The sequence below is a fragment of the Typopeltis vanoorti genome, chromosome 15 (assembly GCF_054136105.1).
Source record: "Typopeltis vanoorti isolate ZY-2024b chromosome 15, IOZ_Tvanoo_1.0, whole genome shotgun sequence".
Lineage (NCBI taxonomy): Eukaryota > Metazoa > Arthropoda > Arachnida > Uropygi > Thelyphonidae > Typopeltis > Typopeltis vanoorti.
In genome coordinates this window covers 70264520-70276609 of record NC_143563.1, presented here as the reverse complement: position 1 = coordinate 70276609, position 12090 = coordinate 70264520, and the positions used below count along the sequence as shown (strand labels likewise).

At 33.0% G+C, this 12090-nt stretch overlaps 1 protein-coding gene across 1 annotated transcript in view; it reads right to left on the bottom strand.

Annotated features, from left to right (window-relative positions):
• Positions 1-12090, bottom strand: part of LOC150098865 (alpha-mannosidase 2-like) — a 300659-nt gene that overhangs the window by 227816 nt on the left and 60753 nt on the right. Inside the window, exon 5 of the mRNA XM_090405066.1 lies at positions 5667-5794. Coding sequence (XP_090261192.1) covers positions 5667-5794 — 128 coding nt within the window. The remainder of the gene's footprint in view (positions 1-5666; positions 5795-12090) is intronic.

The window sequence follows — 12090 nt, the reverse complement described above, 5'->3', positions numbered from 1 at the left end:
TTTCTTGAACAGCAAAAAAGTTTACTGCATCTAAACAGCAATCTACAGCAGCACGGCTGACAAGATTTAGTGAATGACCGGCAAACGGAATATATATAGCATGCTTGTTTAACTCAAGGATTTTTTGTTGCATTCCCTTGTATTTGCCAGCCATATTCGCTGCATTATCATATGACTGTCCTCGGCATTTGCTGAAATCAACTTTGCAGTCCTTACTTAGATAATCCACCACCATACCTGCCATACATTCATCACTGTGATTTTCCAACTCTAGGAAAGTCAGAAAACGTTCAACAGGTAAACCATTACCAGGTGATACATACCTTATTATAACAGTTAGTTGATCCACATGGGAAAGATCTGGCGTAGAGTCCAGAGACAAACTGAAGTAACCTGCCTTTCTCAGATCAACCAAAATTGATTTTCTTACTTCATTAGACATAAGCTGGATCAATTCATCACATACGGTCTTTGACAAATACGAAGGAGACCCAGATCCTCTGTTTCCATGTTGTTTTATGTGAAAGAAATGGATCAAACTTAGCAATCAATTCTAACAAACCAAGGTAGTTGCCATTATTTTGCGATTCAAAAGTTTCGTTGTTTCCCCTAAAAGCCAGACCATGTTCTGCAAATGTGCATATCACTGCAACAACATGCTCAAGCACATTCCTCCAATAAAGCTGTTCTTCTTTTATTTGTTTTGCTAGTCCTGAGTCTAAGGTTTGACTACGCTTTCTTGTCAAGTATGTAAGCAAAGCTCTTCTATGATCTTCAGTGTTCATGACTTTGAATTGCAATTGGATTTTGCCAGTCAGAAAATCCATCAGAAGCTAGTGCTGCAGTTGATGTTGAAAACAGTTTGCAGACAAAGCAATAAATACAACCTGTTGTTGGCAAGTACACAAGCCATTCCCGATTGCATACTTCACCATTAACCTTCCTATTCTGAAAAAGAATCTTTTGAATAATATCTAACCTGATTTTTGAATGAACGCTTGGAGTTTTCAAATGGACCGTTCCAGTGCCGACACTCTGATGGACCTTTTAAGATCCAGTATGAGAGTTCATCCTGTGTGAGGACACCCCCCCCCATTGACCAATATCACTGAGTTTCGCGAATTTTTTTGTTTCAACTGTAGATGTCGATTCTCCAACAGTAGCAACGCTCACACTGGGATCAATTACAATATTTCCATCAGCTGAGATTCCAGATTCTATGATCGCAGAGACAATAGGCTGCTCTCCCTGGGTCTGTGGATCATCTTTTGTTGCTGCGGTGAAATATATATCCAGTTTTGTTGCTTTTTTGACTTCGTCTTCAAGCTGCTGCTTTCTTTTTCTTTTCTGGTATCCTCTTACAAATGTTCGCTTCATTGTATGGTTGGAAATGGAATAGCAAAAGTAAATGCTAGAAAATAAAAGATTATAAACATTTTCTAAATAATGATTTTAAAAATTAATTAAAAATTACTTAGGTATTAAAGATAAAAATTTTAATTAATACGTTTTTGAGAGGGGGAAAAAACTTCCTGAACAAGATCTCTTCTGTGCAATCAGCCAAAATTTATCAATCAACTCTACAACATGTCTCGGCTGCAAGATTGGGGCCGCTCCCTGGCTAAGGGAGAGCATGCCGAACCTTCGTTAGTAATTATAAATACATTTTTATTTTATATCGATTTTAATGATGTTTCATTCTTGGGGTGGGGGAGGGGGGTAAAATAATATTACATACACATACACTTACCTTTTCAAAATGTATTTTTCTTTTTCAATTTGTTTTTAATAAATTTTAACTTCACTTGAGAAGACACAGAGAAACAGAGAGCAAACGAATTGGTTGCTTGCCGTTCACAACAGAAATTAACATTTTAAACTTTTAAAATGTGTTATATTTATTTTTCTATTTTGGAACTTTGTAGTTTTAATTTTAAAAAGAATGCAATCTTTAATTCTTTTGTATTGTCCTATTATTTCCCTGGGGGCCATTTCTCAGTTAAAGTAGGAAAAGCTGAAAGACAATGACCTTGGGGCAAGCCCAGTATGTTTTAAGGCTTAAAACATACTCCAAACCTTAACAAGTATGGCTGTATAAATCTACCAAAGATTGGGGAGACAGTCATCCTAAGACCAAATTAATATTTATTTATTTTAATTTAATTTTTTTTTTCAAAACTTTGGACTACTATTTTTCACAACTTTCAAGGACCTATATTTTTTTCAAAACTTTGGACTACTGTTTTTTTTTTTTTTTTTTTTTTTTTTTTTAACTTAGATGCCGCCATATTAGGTCTTTAGTCTTGTGTTGCACGTTGCAATTACTTATACTAGCCCCACTGTTATACTGAATTGTGGTTGTGTAACAAACATTGTTTGTGTGCTCTGAAGATGGTGGATATAATACCAGCGAAATATTAGCTTTTAAGTTAATAAATAGTTATTTTCTTATCAATCTGTGTTTGCATCAATACTGTTTAAATCCAATTCAACATTACACATGTGGTTTGTATGTGCTGAAAGCTGTAAATGATTTACTTATAGATTAAAGGTTTATGTCCTGTTCAATTTGTAACAGCATTTATGACTAGAATAAATATACACGGGATGTATGTGAGAGTTTAAAAATCTTTGCAACGTTGGATTGCAAAAATCTTGCCCACACACTTATTTCTGCATTTTTGTAAAATGCAGCCTATGGGCAAGTGGTCAAGAAAAGGAAGGAGTCTGTTCGCGTTTCTCAAATAGGTGGAGCTGGAGCTTGCATTCCATGTGCAAAACTGTATGGTGAAGACTAAACAAACAAACGTAATAACTACAGTAATGTTACTGTGGTTATTACGCGTGTTTGTTTAGTCATGAATTCTCCACAGGTTTCGTTGTACAATAATGTATGGTGAAGGATGCTCCAAACAGAAGTAGATGAAATGAAACAGGAAGATGAGAAGCTAGTTAGTTAAGTTTGAAGCTGAACTGTGTGTTAGTGTATATGGATGTTCTTCGGCAGATATGTGGTGTTTTTAGAAGCTTAGCCGAAAGTGGAGAAATGATAGTGGTCAGTTCAATGGAGGAACATTTATGAAAATACCTAGAGGAAAGCATAAAGAAAGAACATCTATGAGAAAGTGAATGGAGGATATGCAAGAGAGAGAGGATTCGTTCATTAAGTGGATGATTCTCTTCTGGTAGCATCAAGCATTCTAAGGGAGATTTTTAGTGCATCATTCCAAATGTAAAACAGTAATCTAAGGTTGGACAAATTTGGGATTTATATGGTGTTGGATATACAAGTGAGAAGTAGTGTTTGAGTGGAAGAGACTACCTTCCTGCAGGCTGAGGAGGCTATAGATATAATGCATCTGGGCTAAGAAAGACTGGAAGTGTAAGTCAGCCTAAGAATGGAAAACTGATTCTAACCAGAGATCTGAATATTATCAAAAAGTAAGGAGGAATGAAGTGAGATCTTTCTTATGAGAAATAAGATGGAGTTTGTTTTAGTGTCTTTGAAGTTCACTAGATTATTCTCAACCCACTAAAAATTGGTAAAAGAGACAATAGTTATGGAGGATCTTTAAGCTGAAATCATGTGAGTGCGGACAAAAGTACAGTGCCATGGAATACCTCATCACTAAGAGTGCAATCTAAGAGTGAAAACCATCCACCAAGACAGACAGCAAACAATCAGATCAGAAGGGAAAGTCACAACCCAATCACAAGGATTTAAGGCAGACCATAGATTGTAGCTTAGCAAGGTCTCTATGGTTAATATGACTGAATGTTTGGAAATATCTAGAATGACTACATGAGTTTTTTTATATCTTTCCATGGTTTGCATCCAAAAGTGAATACAGTTATCCAAGAAATCTGCTGTGAATCAACCTCTTCATATCTAAGAAATTTGCTGTGGAATGAGAATGGCAAAATCCATATTAGTGATTACTAATTAACTTATTAGCCTTCAGGCAATGAAGTTAGCTGTCGATCATCTTTGTTATTTTCAAGATGGATGAGGTAGAAGAACAAGGAGACAATAGTTTGATGGCTGACTTATCTGTTTTTTTTTTTTTTAAAGGAATGAGCTTTGAATGAGAATGAGAATGTTGGATAGATACCAGATGAGAGCTTGAACAGATGATACAAGATAGGTGTTATTTCAGGAGTGCAACTTTTAACCACAATTGGGGGATAATCACCTGGAGATTTGTACCTATGGCATGGTCTCTGCTAGCTGTTCTGAAGCAGCAAACCATGTCATGAATATGAATCAATGGAAAAAGACTTCTCTTTTATACATGAATAGATATAAATCTTAAGAGATTATTTCTAGAATCTGCCAGAGCAGTATAGCATTCACAAAATCTGAACAAATTCAGCTGCCCTACTTTACATAAAATAGGAAAGACCATTATTTAGATACCACCTTCGGTGAATTTCCATCATCACACTCGTATAGTGCCAGTTAAGATCTTGCCTTTCATTCTCAGTCTGTCTGAGTTTGCCTTTCTGTTAGTGTGCATGCATGCACATGCTTAGTTGTATTCTTTTGGTGACCAAGGCAAATACTGACATAGTAATTAGGTAGTAATACATATGCTTTCACCATTAAACTTCAACATGAGTGGTAATCAAGTCTATGCATCTATCTATATCAGATTTATCATCTGGTTTGTGAAAAATCCTCCTTATATCCCCATCCCCCAAAGCGCACAATTTTTGAAATCAACATAACCAATGTAGGCATGGTAAGTTATTCTGAATGTAATGCCATTTTAATAGTTTTAGCTGGCTTTTGCCTTCATTTCAGTTAATCATTCTAGTGAATATGCAAAAAGACATACATGCAAAGGGAACAAAAATAATAAATACAGTAGTCCCGCCTTATCCATGGGTTTACTTTCTGCATTTTCAATTACCCATGGTCAACTCCAGTCTGAAAATATTAAATAGAAAATTCATTGACTGTCACAGTATTGCAGTGCTTGTGTACAAGTAACCCTTATTTTACTTTATAATGGCCCGAAAGTGCAAGAGCAGTGAATGATGACAATACGACATGTCAAAGAGAAGCCGTAAAGTGCTTCCTTTAAGGGAAAAGGTGAAAGTTCTCAACTTCATAAGGAAAGAGAAAAAAAAAGGTATATGCTGAGGTTGCTAAGATTCCATTCACATAACTTTTATTACAGTATATTGTTATAATTGTTCTATTTTATTATTAGTTATTGTTGTTAATTAGTTATTGTAGATTAGTTATTGTTGTTAATCTCTTACTGTGCCTAATTTATAAATTATACTTTATCTTAGGTATCTATGTATGTATAGGAAAAAACATAGTATATATAGGGTTCAGTACTATCCCCAGTTTCAGATATCCATGGAAGGGTTTGGGAGCGTATCCCCCCCCCGCAGATAAGGGAGAACTACTGTAGTTCCTTTGTATAAATATATAATTATAAAAAATTAAGTTGTTCAAATACTAAAAGAAGTATATGTATAAAGAATTCCAATGCATTTCTATGTGCACACACACACACACACACACATATATATATATATATATATATATATAGCACATAACTATTTTATGTGCTATATAATTAGTGTCTTTCAACAAAAATAAATATATACATTAGAAATATATTTTAAGACAAGAGAAATGCAATAATTACCTAGATTATGTTCTAACCATTGATGCCCTTCTACCAACTGTTCAATCATAGCATAATAATGTGTAACTGCTTCATCAGTCATTACCCAACCTCCAGTTACTATTTCCAGCTGACCATCAGCAAGATATCTAAGCAATAAAAGATGCAACATTTTAATGGATATAGTATACAAAGTTAATAAAAATTAGACTTGAAATCACATATCAAACTACTTTATAATATTGTTTACATTAGTAGTAATATCATTAAAAAAATTATAGTCAATTTCAATCATGCTGATCTGTTTTAATCTGTGCATGGATTTTTTTTTCTCTGCTACTTTTACATAGTAACCACCTCAGTTATACTTGTAGTTGATTTAAAATGGAACTTTGATTATAAACAGATTTATTATTCATTCCCTAATAGCAAATAGAATTTTAAAAAATAACAATAAAATAAAAATAATGTGTTGTGTGCATTTTTTTTTTTATGTTGATCCCATACATGAGAGGTTGGTTGATTAACCTATAGGGTCCAACTGGTAAGAACTCAATATGACTCCCTTGCAGCAGATGCAGTATGAATATTGAGAGATAAATTTAAAAGCAATAAATGATAGTGAATATCCAAAATGAACAAAGAAATTATGTTCATCACCTTTGAAGATATATGCTACTGATGCGCAAGCATAGCATTTGGAAGTGACAGTGTTGCACATGGCATACAGATAAGTATTTTTATTTTAGTCATTAGTAATTGTAATAATTATTGGTGGTAATTTACTTAGTTTAAACTGTAGAGAGTTCACAAAATTTAATATGTGATATTGTTTAAAAAGCATTTTACATGGCACCAATGCATATAAGAAAAATGGCAGCCTAGCCTTCCTTATTCACTGAGTTCAATATGAAGGATTTCATTTGGTGTAATGTTTGTTAATGTATTGAATGCCAACAGTGAATGGTTTATAATGTGAAAGTGAAAATAAAGAGAGAGAATGTGTCAGAAATGTTTTGTGTGCGACTGTAAGAAATGCGAATCATGTCTAAAATAGAAGAACAAAGTAACAAATATTAATATTATAGGACAGTGAAAGTGTAGTGAATACAATAGGAGTGAGTGATAGTGGACAAAATACTCATGACAGTGTATAAGAAGCAGCCGAAAGTAATGTGAATGATGAGGTGACAATGAGGAGAGAAATAATGTACTGACATGGAGTCTTTCACAAAACAAAACTTGGGCAAATAGAGAAAAAGTTGCCATGTGGTACAGCAGAAGGGAGAATGAACAAAAAAAGTAACTGGGAAAAGCATAAAAGTATGAGAAACTGGGAGTAAGAAGAAAGTATTGTGTGGAGATTTGATGAGAAGAGGTACACTTAATCAGAACGTGATGAAAGCATGTTCCAAGGTGCGAAGATCAAGGATGTTAGTGAAGCTGTTAATTGTTCTTTAAAAGATAATTGTGCCATGAGAGGTATCTTTTAATTCACACAAAAAACACAAGGAATAAGTAATACTATTTATTTAAAGGCCATACATTTCATCAAGATATTACAAGCCATCATCAGTCGCAACAGTAGTTTATGAATCATTAATTACGGCCTGTAATATTCAGGATGAGACATACAGTTTTAAATAAATAGTATTATTTATTCCTTGTTTTTTTGTGCTAATTAAAAGAAATGAAGCTATTAGTTTGCAGATGAGAGAAGTGAAAGAGTTAATTGTTTTGGCAGGCAATGATTTGAAAGGTGAGAAATATGCAATGAGAGAGAATTTGAAAAAAGCAAAAATAAAGAGTGAGAAAGTAAACATTGTGAGTCTTCTTCTTCTTTGGTATGATAGGAAAGAAACAAGAAAGGCCATGAGTCAATGTGAAAATTGTGCATGAGGAATGGTATGCAGTTTATAAATTGCATACCATTCCTCATGCACAATTTTCACATTGACTTTTAAATGCAGTCCATCAGGCATGTACGTTTGGAATTAGATGTTTGGAGAGAGAGTGTTGTTCAGTGAGAGGTTGGGAATACAAAATCAGGGAAACTAGAAGTACTAAAAAAGGGGATGCAGTCAAGTGTGGGTTCAGCCATCTCTGGAACAAATGAGTATAGATTTAGGCATACATATAGATTTTCACCATATAAAAATCTGTATGTATGCCACAAAAAGAAAGCTTCAGCATTATTAGCTTTTTTTTTTTAAAACAAGAAAGTCCATGAGTGTAGCAAGCAGTGGCAGCCCGTACATAAGCACTGTGACACTGCAGCACCCCCAAGGAAAAATTGTTATTTTGTTAAAATAACATATAATTATTTATTTATTATAGATATAAGGCTGAATTATGATGAGTGTCACTGTTGAAAATATGAAAAGAATAATATTTTTTCAATTATCGTTACACGAAACAAATGCACTGCGATCTTCGTTTACTGTCATTGCACGTTACATCATTAGATACACTGCCGCTTGGGCAGTGTATCTTATGCCTGCGCTGGTTATTTCTGTGAGATACGAAACGTTTATTATTGGCACGTGTTCGTGGTGAACTATTTTTTTTGTAAATCTTATTTTATTTTGTTAAAATAACATATAATTATTTATTTATTATAGATACAAGGCTGAATTATGACGAGTGTTATTGAAAATATGAAAAGAATTATATTTTTTCAATTACCGTTACACAAAACAAATGCACTGCGATCTAACGCCAATATTCCTTTGCACTTGTCATTGCTATTGATACGAAACTTTTATTATTGGTGTTTGTTTGTGGTGAAGGTGAAATATTTTTAATAAAAAATTTTTAATATGTAAATTTATTTATTAATAAATTCGTTATTGATTAGGAAAAAAAAAAGTTTTTTTTTTTTTGTATATGCAGCACCCGCACTTTAAATTTTCACCAGCTGCCACTGGTAGCAAGTGCAGAAAGAAGTTTTTCCAAGATGCTAGTCATTCACAGTGAATGTCTAGATAGGTACATAGAAGGTATTGCTTCCTGTGTTTAAGAAGAGGATGTTGTTGTTGAGCATATGCTGTACAACTCTGCTCCTCATGTTAGTATGAACACTACTGCAGTGTGTGCTGTGGTCATTTAAATCCTCCATTACAAGTATTGGAGAAATGCAATATGAAGTCATCAAGATTATGCTATGAGCTATTCACCCTGAGTCATAAATAAATGCAACATATTGTAATAAGAGATCCTACTGAGAGATGGATGGCAACTGCCACTATGCCAGTAACTTGATGAAATGGGGTATTGTTACCCCTTTCATTAGATGCAACAGATCTTTTTTTTTTTTTTGTAGAATGCTCATTTCAATAATATCCAATGCTTAAGTACCATAAATAGGATATGGCAAAAATATATGAAACACGTCCTGTGGTCCAGGAACTGACTTATAAATAACTACTTTAATTTTCTACTAGCATCAAAATTTTCGAAGTCATCAAGATTATGCTATGAGCTATTCACCCTGAGTCATAAATAAATGCAACATATTGTAATAAGAGATCCTACTGAGAGATGGATGGCAACTGCCACTATGCCAGTAACTTGATGAAATGGGGTATTGTTACCCCTTTCATTAGATGCAACAGATCTTTTTTTTTTTTTTGTAGAATGCTCATTTCAATAATATCCAATGCTTAAGTACCATAAATAGGATATGGCAAAAATATATGAAACACGTCCTGTGGTCCAGGAACTGACTTATAAATAACTACTTTAATTTTCTACTAGCATCAAAATTTTCACAGAGTATCTGAAACCTATTACTTCATTTCACCATCTTGACAAAAGAAAAAAGGCAATAATGTTGTTGTGTCTGTTAAAGCAGGCACTGCTAATACCAGACTATTTCCTTGTAATCTATTTCAGCCAATACCTTATTTTCTCTCAGTTCAGCTGTTTGCTGAAAATTATTCTAAGTATTAAAGATACATTTCATGTTATTTTTTCACCATATAAAAATCTGTATGTATGTGACAAAAAAGAAAGTTCAGCAGTATTAGCTTTTTTTATTATTATTATTAAAAAGAAAGTTCCAAATATTACTACTTCACTGCTGTTGGTTGCCATTTCTGAAATAAGCCTCTTAAAAATGCTAAATAATAACCCTCTCTGCCTAAGGAAAAGGCAGAATTACTCTTAAACTAAAAGCTTAAATTACCATTGAAAAAGACAAGAAGGTATACTTCAAAAATATTTATTTCATTTTCAATAGTTTAATTGATTAGCAGAGACAGCCTACACAGAAATACTGTTATTTCTTTTACATGTTGATACAGAATTGTCAAAATAATTTCTTACTTTATAATCATCACAGCTTCAGTTTCATTATCAGAGATAATTATAAATTATCTGATACAACTATCTTCGTAAAAAAAACGATTTTAATTGATTTTAATAAAAAAGTGTATGCAAATATAGGCATTCACTTTTCTTTTTAAGTTTTTTTTTAGGGGGGGGGGTTGAATATCCTCCATTCAACCTGCAGATATTTCAGATTATAATTTATTTTCAAAATCATTCACGAGACAATTGAAAATATAAATCACTTGGGAAGCATGTATTTAAACATTTACGTGTAAAATAGTAAAGTATAACTACTTCAAAAATGCCACAGATTTAAACCACAGTAAACGTTTCTTTTCATTTGTGCAGTGATTTTTTTCTTAGTACTGCAATAAAATACCAAATAATAATAAGATTAAGAAAAATATGTAGTATTTTCTTTTTCACCAAATGATCATTTCCAAACTATATGTTCAGTACCATCGATAGGGCATAGCATAGATGCAGACTGCCTAACAGCACGGCTTAATAAGGGTGCTCGTTTAGCCATATTGCGGTAGACGGCATCACTATACTAACAATTCCTGTTAGTATAGCAAGTGCAGAAAGAAGTTTTTCCAAGCTCAAACTGATTAAAAATTATTTGTGAACAGCAATGACCCTAGAAAGATTGGTTGGTCTAGCAACTACATTGATAGAGGCGGACATAGCTTATAATTTAAATTTAGAAGAGCTTATAAATAGTTTTATTGTGCAATATTCCCGTAGAGCAAACATTTAATTAATATTATTATGTAATAGTTTTGCATTAATGTTTCTCTTGTAATAAAAACAAAATAGCAATTAGAGATTTTCTTATATTTTTGTCTTATAATTCATCGGGGGTGATATTTGTTTGCCTCAGGGTGTGATCTAACCTGGCAACGGCCCTGTATAAGTCATTATCATTCTTCCTTTCTTTTTTTTCAAAAGAAAGAAAGCGCACACGATTATTTTCTCATTATTTCTTGTAAATGAACATCAAAAATGATTATAAGAATAACAATTAATAATTCATTTGCTTTAGCTGCATGTTACACAGAAAGCTTAGCAAATACATAATTTGTTTTCTTAACTGTTGCAATTCATAATGCATTATTCTTGGAAATGGGGGGTAGCTACAAATACTGTACTGTAGATGAAATTATAAATATCTTAATTTTTTTTTTATGTAAATCAAAACTGTACAAGTGCAGATGCTACAAGCATTGTGGGAAGCGATTTATAACTAGAATTATAAATAAATAAACAAGACATAATTTAGAAGAAACAGAAAACTTTAAAACTTTAAAATTTAAGAATCTGTGTGTAAGAGTGACATTGTTATGTAACTCTTAATGACAGGAATGGACATGATCATGGAAATGATTATGAGGAGAGAACAATTTTTAGTTTGTGTGGTTCAGACTCATGTAAAGTGTGCAAAGATATCTGCATATATAAGGCACTAGACAAGAGTATACAAAAGAACATGCAGGTAGCTTATTGTATCTGTACACAAATGCTAGGTATATCAAAAATAAAGGGGAAGAGTTTGTTGCCTTGGTCAATATGTTAGGACTGCAGATTGTAGGCAATAGTGAGACATGGCTATCAGAATTGACATACTAACTGGTATTAAATAGAAAGGGTGTAATACTTTTAGGAAGATAGACAGGATAGGAGAGGAGGGGGCATGCTACTAATGATATCAATTTATTTTTTGCAATTATTTTATAAAATAATTGTTTCATGAAAGTGTCTTCAATAAAGATATTTGGGGGGGGGGGGAAATAATCAGGCAATATTAATAAAATAAATTAAAAATAATACATTTCTTTTCTAGGCTGATAGAAGATTTATATACAATTGACAGTAACCATTTTCCATATACACTGATGGCATTCCCCTGCATCCCACCAGAGATAAAAAAACAGCATTTCAGAATAGAAGTTTTTCTTTTTTTTTGGCCTGCAATTAGCAACAAACTTAGTTATATGATAAATAAGTTATACTGCATATACTGTATAGAACTATGGTACAAGTTTCATACTGCTTAGTAGCACTGGCTCTGAAACACACATACGAGAACCCTGACTGGCACAGTGCCAAGAAG